The 12877-nt window shown below is 36.3% G+C and overlaps 2 protein-coding genes across 5 annotated transcripts in view; one reads left to right on the top strand and one right to left on the bottom strand.

Moving 5' to 3' along the window:
* The first annotated feature begins 3541 nt into the window (after nucleotides 1-3541).
* On the top strand, nucleotides 3542-9928 carry LOC111453264 (protein PIN-LIKES 6-like). Its single transcript, XM_023094306.1, has 12 exons — nucleotides 3542-3751; nucleotides 4006-4051; nucleotides 4305-4610; nucleotides 4736-4815; nucleotides 4905-5029; nucleotides 6162-6283; nucleotides 6574-6759; nucleotides 7113-7187; nucleotides 7569-7669; nucleotides 8765-8817; nucleotides 9105-9293; nucleotides 9598-9928. The coding sequence occupies exons 3-12, from the start codon at nucleotides 4428-4430 to the stop codon at nucleotides 9717-9719; spliced, it is 1236 nt and encodes a 411-aa protein (XP_022950074.1). The 5' UTR covers nucleotides 3542-3751; nucleotides 4006-4051; nucleotides 4305-4427; the 3' UTR covers nucleotides 9720-9928.
* Nucleotides 9929-10114: 186 nt separating this feature from the next.
* LOC111453262 (E3 ubiquitin-protein ligase CIP8-like) overlaps nucleotides 10115-12877 on the bottom strand; it is a 3887-nt gene continuing 1124 nt past the window's right edge. The window contains exons 2-3 of one of the 4 annotated variants that reach the window (XM_023094303.1): nucleotides 11223-12120; nucleotides 10115-11147 (exon numbers count right to left, since the gene is read on the bottom strand). In XM_023094303.1, coding sequence (XP_022950071.1) covers nucleotides 10397-11147; nucleotides 11223-12109 — 1638 coding nt within the window. In that variant the 5' untranslated portion in view covers nucleotides 12110-12120 and the 3' untranslated portion in view covers nucleotides 10115-10396. Of the gene's footprint in view, nucleotides 12121-12877 lie in introns of those variants that run through there. The other 3 variants (XM_023094304.1, XM_023094305.1, XM_023094302.1) reach the window with 3 other exon arrangements.

The following is a 12877-nucleotide window of genomic DNA, read 5'->3' as shown; positions in this document are numbered from 1 at the left end:
ACTCCCCCTCCTTTCCTCTATACTGAATCCTACCGAGAAGTTTAGGAAGTAGTTTTTAACCGAGTCCCTTAGTCTTCCATACACTGCAACACACTAAAAAAGAAACAAGCTACGTCTAAGTTAAACTTGGAGATGAAAGTCTTCTTTCATTTCTCGATAGTGAAGTAAGACTAAGCTCGTGAGCTTATTATCCTAGGTCAAACAGAGTTGGTAGGATCCCCTTTTTTACGTCCCCATGTAAACCTATATATCGTTCAGAACTTCCAGAATAGGTATGTCAACGACATTTTAAAACCTATAAACTAATATAGACATCAGAGCTCGTGTTACAAGTATCAAATCGATATCAAAAATATTAATATAATTAAAAAATTGAAGTTTATTTATTAATTTATTAATTTAAATATTATAATTCCATTTGTTTGAGTTTTTAAGCTTATATTAAGTTTGACAGCTGTCTAGAAGATTTGCTGACGTAATATATTTGTTTAAAATATTATTATGAACCATTTTTTATTTATAATCTTTAAAAAAATTATTTATATTTTTGGCCCACAAAATATTTTATTATTAATATATTATAGTTGAAACTTTGAAAATAAGTTGGTAATGTCGCTTTTCGTTAACGTTATTGTTGTTTTATTTATATTTTAAAAACCCCACAATATTTATTATTAATATATTTATTGTTAAAACTTTGAAAGTAAATTATTAATACGAATTTTCATAAGCAAAAAATATTTATTAATTTTTTTAATTGTAAAATAAATAATAATGTGATATTCGTTGAAATAAAAAGAACGCAATTATTACAAGTTTGAATAAATAATACTAAAAGCATTAAATTTTTGCTGACATTTCATTGAGTATTCATAAAATTTGAAATAATATTTATAATAATTAGTTTAAATTATTCAAAGAGGGTATAATGTATATTTATTAATTTAAATAATTTTATTAGGTTAAACTAATTTTGTTTTAAAAATACTTTACAAAACCCTTAATTTTTATATAAAAAAAATTCAAAAAAGTTTTTGCCGTCTACTAATTGTTTATAAATTATCTCTAAAAATTTTTTAAAAAAAATTTAAAGTTTATAAGGGTGTGGAAACCTTTGGACGTTTGCGTTTTAAACCTTTGAGGGGAATCTTGAAAGGGAAAGCTGAAAGAGGACCATATCTGCTAACGGTGGATTTGGGTCGTTACAAAGGTATCGGAAGAGTCAGACAACGGACGATGTGTCAGCCTTCTTGTTGTTCCCCGAAGGGGGTAGGCACGAGGTGGTGTGCCAGTAAGGACATTGGGCCTCGAAGGGGGGTGGATTGTGATTTGGGGGCAGTCCTACATCGATTGGAGGAAGAAAAGAGTGCCAGCGAGGATGCTGGGCCTCGAAGGGGGTGAATTGTGATGTCCCACACTGATTGGGGAGAAGAACAAACCATCATTTATAAGAGAAAGCCCAAAGAGGACAATATCTGTTAGGTGGATATGGGTCGGTACAACGAGTATTTTTAAAATGGAATACAAACATTCAGCTCACACATTAACAATAAGAGTATTTTTTTTTAATTTTTAAAAAATATTTAAAGGTATTTTTAAATTTTTTTAACTTAAAAGTATTATTAAAAATTTTGAAAATTTAGAATATTTTTTTAAAATAAAATGTAAAATTAAAGAATATTTTTATTAATTTAACCCATTTTATTATTATTATTTTGGAAATTGAAATTCAAAATAAAGAAATGAGTTAAAAAGATAAAGTAAAAAAAAAAAAAGAAAAAAAAGTTATAAGTAACGTCCCATCATAAAAAGGAAAGAGATGAAACGCAAAACTGGAAGAACCTTACAAACTTGCCTTTTATTTTCCAAAATATCTTTTTGGTCCTTACATTTTACCATAATTAATATTTACCCTCTAAATTTCAAAATATTATGTTTTTTTCTTAAAATTTAAATTTAATTTTTATTTAGTCCCTAAAATTCAATTATTTTCTTTTGGTTCTTAAATTTTAATATTTACAATTTTACCTTTGATTTTATTTTTTGTCAAATATTTTTTTGTTACGTTAATTTCTATAAATTAATTTAATTAATTATAATTAAATTAGTTTTTAGGTCGTTTTATTCTATATTAAAATTAATTAAAAAGTCACATCATAATTATTTTAAATTAAAACGTCAAAAATGAAAATTAAGGGTAAAAATGTAAATGTTCAAACTTATCTACTAAGCGAACTCTAAACTCGAAATTTAGTAGGTAAAAATGTAGCATTTGGAAATCGAGTGACTGGGTAATTAATATTTAGCCTCTAAATTTCAAAATATTATGTTTTTATAATATTATTTTCTTTTGGTTCTTAAATTTCAATATTTACCTTTTTTATTTTTGATTTTTTTTGGTTATGTTAATGTCTATAATTTAATTTAATTAATTAAATTAATTATAATTAAGTGTAGTTTTACCTCTCTATTAAAATTAATTAAAAAGTCACATCATAATTATTTTAAATTAAAACGTCAAATATGAAAATTAGGGGTAAAAATGTAAATATTCAAACGTATGTACTAAACGAACTCTAAACTCGAAATTTAGTAGGTAAAAATGTAACATTTGGAAACCGAGAGACGGGGTAAAAAAATATAATTTCTCTAAATTTAAGGATCAATTAGAAACCAAGAACAAGAAATTCGATGAATTATCGAATAAATTTGTTCGTTAAAAAATAAAACATAAAAACCCGAGAAAATTTGAATGGTTGGAAGCATGGTGTAATGTTGGATTAGACGTGTTTATGGTGGTTGGTTTGTTCCTATAACATTCTCTCATTTGTCTTGTCAATGCTTTGGGTTCATTATTGGAGAAAGAGAAGAAAATAAAGCATAAAAATACAAATTAGAGGAAATTAATGTTTTTTTTTTAACTTTTAATATTTACATTTTTGTCTCTTCGTTTTAACATTAAAACGATACAAAAAAAAACCTTTTTACGACAAAACGTAAATGCATGGGATGAATTTCAGTACTGTACAAGACATAAACGTTACAGTTATAACTATCTGTCAGACAGTTTTTCTGAATTAAAACAGTAATTAGTCACTGCTGATATGAATCTGCAATAGTATAGGGACGATTAGTTCATATAATAAGTAGACGGTGACGTATTTTTAACAACCCTCATCCTACTCAGTACGTATATTGTTGAGACGGGTCGTTTTTTTACCGGGGCATCGCTCACCACAATCACAATGACGTGGTTTGATCGCTATTAGCCAGCGTTTAGGGTTTGCTAAAGACTACTCGAGACTGGAGTCATTTGTGGGTCAAATCTTGATGACGAGTACGTGGGTCACTAGAGAAGATAAATACTCGTGTAGCGTGAGTAGGGTTGTCACTATTCGTAATTGTAGTCATCCAAATCGAGGGTCCACAAAAGATAAAATTTTAGAGGAGGGTGTGTTCTTCAAATTGTTGAAAATTGAGGACCATGGATAAAAATTTTTAAAAAATTATATATAAAAGTTTTTCAAAATATTTTAGTGAAAAAATAATTTATGAAAATCATCCACTTTGATCGGTGAACTTACCGCGTAAGGAAGTTCGTCCAAAATTAAATGGAAAAGTAAACGAAGTACAGATTAAATTAAATTTTTGATCTGGGCGGATTTTGTTGCGCCAAGTGTTGATGTTTGGCGACGAATTGAATTGAAACCCAGACAATTCAAGAACAGATTCGAGATTTTCATGAACATTCGTAAGTAGTTTCGTAATTCAACCGATTAATTAGTTTGCTTTATTAAGCTTATGAAATCGTGCATCTGTGGCATATGAGTGTCAAATCGCGCAGTCGTTTTCGACCTACGGATTGTCCGGGGCTATCCTTAGAAAGATTCGACTTCAACGTCGGACAGTGGGAACTCGGCAGCGCAATATTTGTCGTGCGATTGATTTATTACCACCAGGCTGCGCAAATCGCCATTGCCAGAGCTTGATTTTCCTTTTTTGCAGATTAGGATCTGTTCTTGTTTTCGAGTTCGGAGGCTATCTTCTTTGTGTAAGTGATTTCGCGTTTTTATCTTTTTGTTTGATGAATCTTTATATTCAGTATCAGAGCGCAAACGTTTTTTCAAGAAATTTCTGTCGCTATCAGCATTTCTTTATCGTGCATTCTATTTCTGGGTTTAGTTTCAACGTGTGCTGCTTTGTCTACCGATCAATGATTATTGTTCATGATGCTACTTCCGAAGTGGTTTTAGGCTGTTGTTTTGATGCTTAAATTCGTAGTTTGGATTATGTTTTATGTTCAGGAAAAACTGAGAAACAATTTGCCGAGCTTCTTGTTTCGATTAAGCCGTATTGGATTTCATCTTCCCCCGGCGGAAGATCGGAAGATTAGGTGAAGAACAGATAAGTTTAACGAGGAGATAAACATGGAAAGGATCCTCTCAGCCATCATCTCAGAAGCTGCGGCGAGTGGGAACTCTCTGCTCGTCACTATAAAGATTGCAGTGCTACCCATAGCCAAAGTTTTCACCATGTGCTTTCTGGGTTTTCTCATGGCATCCAAATATGTCAATATCTTGCCTGCGAGTGGAAGGAAACTCTTGAATGGGGTATGATTACTTAAATCCCATCTAATCTGTACTATGAACAAACTCGCGAACTGATTTCCAGATGCATAGCTGATGATTAGTATTTAGATGAACTCATATGATTTGTTCTGTTTCTTGTGCTGCAGTTGGTCTTTTCGCTTTTGCTTCCATGTTTAATATTCTCTCAGCTCGGGCAAGCTATTACTGTTGAGAAAATGCTTAAATGGTGGGAGCTAAATAGAGATATGTACACATTTTCCTGTTTTGATTTTGAATCTTTTTTACTGAGAACATGTCATCCAACTTTTGAAACAGGTGGTTTATTCCCGTAAATGTTGTTCTGGCTGCCACTTCAGGTTCCATAATAGGATTAATCGTTGCATTAATTGTTCGTCCTCCATACCCCTTCTTCAAGTTCACGATTGTACAAATTGGAATTGGTAAACCACTTGATCTTGCAACAGTACTTTGTCATAATGTGTTTATTCCTATTTCTTTCACTTGGCTGGCTGGTTATTTCAGACATCTGTTAGTCCATTAGTTTGCAACTAGCTCCCTATGGCCTGTTAGTTTGTAGTTGAAAAACTAGAATAATATTTCCCTTCTCCCGAATTGGGCATCTGTTTCGTGTGCACGAATTCAATGGCACTGTGAGGTTTGTGCTGCATATGACACAAATCGATTGTGTTGGCCAGACATCAATACACAATTGCAGAGAAATAAGTTAGGAGAGTTGTTCGAATGAGTATATGTTAATAAGAACTTGATGGATCATGGGATGAATCTGAGTGCTCCAAAATAGCTAATTCAATCAAGGCCAACCCAGTCTAATAGGGAATCTCCAATGAATTGCCTTATATGATGATGCTAGCACATACTATACACCTGATATGTTTTCTTACCTACCTAAAACTCAAGCTGAGTTTCTTTTTAGAAGGGGTCAGGTGATGTAGTAAGTTTGAGTTATATACTGTGTGTGCGAACGTGTTTTTTTCTCCCAATTTCATAGTAGTTTCTTGTTTTTTTTTTTTTTTTTTGGATACTCTGGTATTGAGGGACCCACCCCAATTAATTTGGGGTACCCATGGTTGCTCCAAGTCCTGGACTCGGTCTTGTTCCTGTAAGTCTTAGAAGTTAGTTAATATCTAGTCTGTAACCAAGGCTGCCAAAGCGAGTGTACAACTTGTATAAATCATGTCATTAACATTATGGAATTAACGATGATTGAATAATAAAGATGAGTTTTCTTTTTTTCCCCTTCCCTCTCTTGAACTGTGCATCATACTTGCATTTTAGGATCAGTTTTAAGTAATAATAGTCAATGAACACTTCCTGTATTGTCAAAAGTTGCAATATCCTTGACCATGTGTCTTAATTCATCCCTCTTTTCTTTTTCCTTTTTTGTGTGAAAGATGAAGAATGGATCGAATAAATCGTAGCCTTTCTGTGCTTTTTAATACTGTACTGTTTCTATGGCTGCGAAAATGCTTACTGAACTTTATGATTTGGTTTCCTCACATGAATATACTATTTATGCATCCTTGTTACAATTCTATGTTTTGTTGTTGGTAGGGAACATTGGGAATGTGCCTCTCGTTCTCATCGCAGCTCTTTGTAGAGACGATTCCAATCCTTTTGGTGATTCAGAGAAGTGCAGCACTGATGGGATTGCTTATATTTCATTTGGCCAGTGGGTGGGTTTTTCAGCACTTTTGACTCATTAGAACCTGTGCATTTATCTAAGTTGGATATTAAGTATTTGATAGATAAGTACCATTGTTCTAATTGGTTTTCTCAATCAAATTCCTTTTTTACTTACTCTCCCATGCAATTAACTCAAGATGGGGTCCCTTTTCTGTAACTCTTTCAGGAACTTTTTACCTTATGAATGGCTTTGTTTCCTGGGCAGAAAATAAAAACGTCCATTCCTAGCTAAGTTTACTTAATGAAAATACTAATAATACTCATATCTTTTATTGTGAAGGTTGGTGCTATTATCCTCTACACCTATGTTTATGCGATGTTGGCGCCTCCTCCGGAGGGTACATTTGACATCAAAGATCAAAATATTCCAGTTAAGCACCTGCTAAAGGATACTTTACCGGCTCATGTACCCTTGCTCGTTCAGGAGGTAGCTCCAACATATCCAGATGCTTCTAAGAAGGAAGAGGTGAGAGACTTTATTTTGATTTGTTGTTTGTATTGTCATATTCAGTTAAAGGGATTCACGCTGAGGTTCATTTTCATTAGTCAGCTTACTATAGCATGTCTTGTATTTCTGAGAATTCTTAGACTAAAATGGAATATGAATTATGGATGTAAATGTTATCATCTTCGATTTCGAGCAGATACTCTGTTTTTGGGTTATCCACTGTTGCCTTAGTTATGGTTTTATGGAAACAAATTTACTCTTAGTTATGAAACTAATGTTTTGTTAATTTGTCGGGAGTATTTTGGATCAGTTATGTTTCAAATTCTGAGTTGCCTGTCATAATTGATTGCATAAATTTCCTTTGGATGCAGACTAAGGGCTTCCTTATGTATTGGTTTGAGAAATTGAAGCTCAAGCAAATTTTTCAGCCTCCTATTATTGCTTCGGTTAGTACATATCCGTATTTTAATGTATCGTAGTCTATCACTGATTCTATGAAACATATATAATTAGTGAATACAAGATGAATTTCATGTGAGCACTTTTTTCATCCTCTTTTGAAATTGTGAACTGAAATGATGTACTCGAGAGAAATGAGTTGCGTTTGTTCTCTTGTAAAGGCAAAACTTGTGAAGGGAAAAAAAGAGAGAATAAAGAAGAGTATGAGACAGTTTCATATGATAACATATATATCCCAAAGTTGTCTCTTCGGGATCATCTGCTCTTGGGGTTCTTGATAAATTGATGAAGTTTTTGAACTTCCAGATTCAGATATCTTTCCACATTCTTTTGTCCCCGCTCTTAATTGATTATGTAATCTGTTGCAGGTCCTAGCTATGATAATGGGTGTAATACCATTCTTAAGGCGTTTGATCTTTACCCCGGATGCTCCACTGTTTTTCTTCACTGATAGCTGCATAATGCTCGGGTAAACACTGTTGCTTATTATTTTGTATTATAACTCTTCCGCTTTGCTCATCGATGAGCGTGCACTGAGGTTCTTTTCTTGGAGGGTTTCTTTTAGGCTATTGTTTAGAATAGCTGCTAGATGCATAAACTTAAATTTCTACATACCTGTGATGATCATGTCATAAGGATTCAAATTAGACATCAACAGAGGGTTCCATGTATCTCTTTGGCTTTTGTTTCCTTACTTCTCGTTGAGGATGCCAACATAGTTACTAATCACAATCAGGTTGAAGTGGAGGAAGGTTTTGGTAAAGGCAACATTTTTATTGGTAGAAGGATTTTTGTAGAGAATCCAAAAACAAAACCATCTGGGTTCACAAAGTGGGCAATATCATACCACCTTTGTAAAATGTCGAGAGACCTACTGCCCTAACACCTTCTTCACCAGCTTCCTTGTACTTCCTTCCTAGGCTGTTATGGTGCTGTGTAAGTTACGGGCCCTTCATTGGTGCTCTGAAATTATAGTCCTTGCAGCTGTCAGGTTAAAAACGAAGTCTTCAAGGTGGCACTTGAAGAAAAATGTCGTGCAGCTTGTATCGAGATTTCAATATCGGAAAACATGAGATTTTTCTTTCCTTTTTGGACTAGTTATCCATGTCCTCCAGGTAGAAAAGATTGGATACTATTGGAGCTTGTTTTGTTGAGATGACAACATAAAAACAATGGTTAAAAGGATAGTTGCGTAATGTTGTTTTGTGCCTCTTAGTTAGCCTTTATCAGTCCTTTGTGCTTGTTGCTCGTGCTCTGATGTTCCTTTTTCTTCTAATGCTCCTTTTGGTTTACTAGTCTTGGCCGGTCAGGATTACTATTATCACTGTTAAGAGTTGCATATTCGACATGCCACTAGCTCTTTAGGAGATGAGGCTAGATGAGGCTAGATTATTGTGCCTAATAAAAGGATCATTTGTGTGTATGCATCTCAAGCATTAGACCTGTGGAATATCCCAGCATGTCGAGTGTGCTGTGATTGTTACGATGGATTTACTAATGGTTTATGCACATAACTATAAAGTTTTCATTACCACTACAATCTAACAGCGCTTGTGGTTGTCAGGGAGGCTATGATTCCATGCATCCTGTTGGCATTGGGAGGAAACCTCGTTGAAGGTTAGTGTTCCAATGATGATAGTTTTCTGTTATAGTTGAGATATATAGCTTATTTGCAAATAAGAGCAGGAATAACTTTACCTTAAAATTTACTCATCAACTTAAGCTTTCGTATTAGAGTCGAAAGTAGGAAGTCTTGTGTTCAAACCTTTATATGGTCATTTCTTTTCGATTAATATTGTTTTTGATTAAGTTTTTTAGTTGATTAGTGATCTAATTGTTCCTTGATAGAGCTTGAGTAAACTCGGGCTATGGACAGAATTTAATAACTAAGATTTGCTTTGCAGGCCCTGGAAGTTCAAAACTCGGGCTACGGACTACTGCTGCTATTATTTTCGCACGGTTGGTTTTGGTGCCTCCTACGGGACTCGGCATTGTCATGTTAGCTGACAAGCTTGGCTTCCTTCCTCCCGATGATAAAATGTTCCGATTCGTTCTTCTTCTCCAGCATTCAATGCCAACATCTGTCCTCTCGAGTAAGTTTCAAAGAAAGTCAATGAACTAAAAGCCGCCTATTTGAAATGACTTTTCAATGTTTAAAAAAGGATTTACACACTTGATTAGTCATTCCAAATAGACCGGAATAGAAGACAACATCTGTTCTCTTGAGTAAGTTTCAAAGAAAGTCAATGAACTAAAGAGCCTATTTGGAATGACTTTTCAATGCATAAAGGGATTTACACACTCGATAAGTCATTCCAAATAGACCCTAATAGAAAACAACTTAATGTTGGTTTCAATAGAGCCGATCAAACTTACGAAACCAATTCTTATTTGTAGGTGCGGTGGCTACTTTGAGGGGTTGTGGTAGGGAATCGGCTGCTATTCTTTTCTGGGTTCATATATTTGCTATCATCTCAATGGCTGGATGGTTCATCATCTATTTCAGGATACTCTTCTAAGGAAATTGCAACCTTGTGAATACGTTTCATTTTCCAGTCCTGCATATTCTTTATTAGCAATGTCATAAGAGAAGAACAATATCATCTAGGAATAGTATTTTTTGTTTGAGATGATTGTATCATCATAAGCCTAAGCGAGCAAATTAATGGTTGTTTCTATACCGTATGAAGAGATTTTATATTAATGAATAAAACGCTCTTTAGTGGAACTTTACCTTTAGCTGGTCATGACCAAGAAACCATCTGTTTCGCTTGGTGGGTTGGGAATGCCCAACTTCTCAATTTATCCAGTAAACTACTTGAGAGCTCTGTGTAGCCCATGTCGGATTAATCATATTCTAGGTGGGAACAATGAACTTATTTGAAATGGCTCATTTCAACCTGAGAAGTTCATGTATGAACTCTTCCGAGATTCTATTTACATATACTTACATAAATTGTAAGAGGTATACATTGACAATCGAACCAATTGGCCTGTGTTTATTACTGCCCCATTGTGTCCACAAGCAAGGCACAAGATGCTTTGTGGGTTTAAATCAACTCTTCTACTTCCAACACTTGAGAAAAAAGTTGAACTAAATGCTGAAAACCTTAGATTTCAATCCTGGGAAATTAACAAAACAACTCGCATTAGTTCGGTTTTTCATACCGAACCTGGCGATCGATTGCTAGACGACTTACCACCATCTCCTGGTTCTGTTCTCTCTTTGGTTTGATGAATCTGCACCGCGTGTATCAAGCTGCCTTCTGTCTGTAATTCGGCCTCCAGAAGGATTGCCGACCCAAAACATCAGGGCAATGCCTACGAGACCAACTACCGGAGCTGCGACGAATAGCCAACTTCGTCGACCTCTGCCTGAATTGTAACTATTACTAACTGCAGGGTCTATGTTGCTCAGTTCCTCTCCTTGGCTGGTATCGAACTCTGGATTTGCTCCAACTTCATTCAAGTCGCTGCGACTTTCGAGTCTAGTTACTTGATGTTGAAGTCGTTGGATCTCTGCAGCATTGGTACTACTTTGCTTTCCCTCTTCGTAATCACGATCATCGGTTGGAAGCTCGTATCGACAAAGGGGACACGAATTCCGTGCAGTCAACCATGGCAAGATGCAGGGAGGGTGGTAGAGATGAAGACAAGGCAGTTGATTCACTTCAACCCCTACAAGAAAGAAATCCTTGCAAATTGCACAAGATATACTGTCATGCTTCAAATGTTCTTTAGAAATCACCAAACGTGAGAGATTTTTCACAAAAGAGATGGCTGCAGGAGGCGCTCCACGTCTTGAGCTGGTCGTCTCGGCAATTTGCTCGAGCAGTTCTTCAAAGCTTTGTCTGTCAAGATAGTCACCAGAATCCCCAACGTAAGATACTGATTCCGAGTGTGCGTAGTTGGTAATCGAATAAAATCGCATGTTCCTCCTGATTTGCCCAGGAGATGAACCCTGTCTGTCGAGGTAGTCACCAGAATCCCCCAACTCCGACTGTGCATTGTTGGTAATTGAATCACGAGCCGAACCCTCGTATTCGGACGAAGAAAGTTCTTCATTCCAGTTACCATAGTTTCCTCTCCCAGTAGCACTAGAAACATGAAAATCTTGAAGTGCATCATGCTCTGTGTCAGCTTCCGTTAATTCACCACGATCATCCTCCTCGTCGCTCGAGTCCCAATGGACGACACCAGCACGCATCGGATCAATGTCTGTATCGGTATCAACACCGGATCCCTCATCTGGAAGAACAAAATTGTCTGTATCCAAGAAACTATGTCCATCAAGGGAAGCATCTGAGTCACCCCCATAAGTTCTGTAGGAAACAACATCACTATCACCATAAGAATGCCTGTAAGGTCCAAAACTGAAATTTGATTCACTTTCCCCAAACATAGAGTCCAAACTATCTAAACCATCATTTTCAGAGTCGGAATATACTTGCCGCCATCTTCTAGATTGATTAGGGGTCGTATGGGAACTCGAGTGCTGCATGAAATCAGCAGCATTGGAACCATCGGTGTAACGGTCATCGTGACCAGAGATGCTGGATTGCCTTTGCCTCACCAAGTTAATCATCTGGGTAAATTCCTGTGAAAAAAGATTTTCAGCAGACTCCGAACTACCATGCCTTGTTCTTCTTCCTCTTGGCGTTGTCCTGTGAGACGAATCCCGTAAAGGGGTTTCAATATCTTCGAATAACAAAAATTTACAATCGCCACATATACCAATGGCTTCAGATTCAGCAGTGGCATCGTTATCAGGTTCTAGGACACTTCGGCAGAACGCACAAGTTAGCGGCTGAACCGGACCAAGTTCGTTGACTTGTTGATTATTGTCCATGATGATGCGAGCAGTGGAATGAGGAAACTCCTCCAAGATTCTTTGTGAGTCAATGTCCATCTAAAACGAGACTAGCGAGCACAAATAACGAACGTTAGGAGACCAATATGATGTTCAAGAAGTGATGAAACAATAGCCTAAAAGTGAGACCAAATCAGATTACTGTCTTGTGAGATTTCACATCGGTTGGAGAGGAGAACAAAACATTCCTTGTAAGGGTGTGGAACCCTCTCCCTAGCAGACACGTTTTAAAACCTTGAGGGAAGCCCAGAAGGGAAAGCCCAAAGAGGACAATATCTACTAGCGGTAGACTTGGGCGGTTACAAATGGTATCAGAACCACACACTGGGTGATGTGCCAGCAAGGACGCTAGGCCCCCCAAGGGAGGTGGATTGTGAGATCCCACATCGATTAGAGAGGGGAACAAAGCATTCCTTCCAAGGGTGTGGAAACCTCTCCCTCGTAGACACATTTAAAAACCTTGAAGGAAAGCCCACAAGGACAATATCTGCTAGCAGTGGGATTGGGCTGTTACAAATGGTATCAAAGCTAGACACCGAGCAGTGTGCCAGCGAGGACGCTAGCCCTTAAGGGGGATGGATTGTGAGATCTCACATCAGTTAAAGAGGGAAACGAAGCATTCCTTCTAAGGGTGTGGAAGCCTCTCCCTAGTAGATGCATTTTAAAACCTTGAGAAGAAGTCCAAAAGGCAAAACTCAAAGAGGACAATATCTGCTAGCGGTGAGCTTGGGCTATTACATGTCACGAGCCGTTCCTTGTCCGTGTTTCCTCTAGTACACAGACAACTACTCCCCACCATCTACAAAC

This window comes from Cucurbita moschata, unplaced genomic scaffold (genome assembly GCF_002738365.1).
Source record: "Cucurbita moschata cultivar Rifu unplaced genomic scaffold, Cmos_1.0 Cmo_Scf00015, whole genome shotgun sequence".
Taxonomy (NCBI): domain Eukaryota; kingdom Viridiplantae; phylum Streptophyta; class Magnoliopsida; order Cucurbitales; family Cucurbitaceae; genus Cucurbita; species Cucurbita moschata.
Note: the sequence above shows the minus strand (reverse complement) of the source record. Positions and strands in the feature narration are given on the sequence as shown.

Bases quoted from the DNA above. Each gene is read 5' to 3' on its own strand.
- LOC111453264 (XM_023094306.1), top strand. From the start codon at position 4,428: ATGGAAAGGATCCTCTCAGCCATCATCTCAGAAGCTGCGGCGAGTGGG. The intron at 5,030-6,161 runs GTAAACCACTTG...TGTTGTTGGTAG, and splicing joins GATTGTACAAATTGGAATTG to GGAACATTGGGAATGTGCCT. The intron at 9,294-9,597 runs GTAAGTTTCAAA...TCTTATTTGTAG, and splicing joins GCCAACATCTGTCCTCTCGA to GTGCGGTGGCTACTTTGAGG.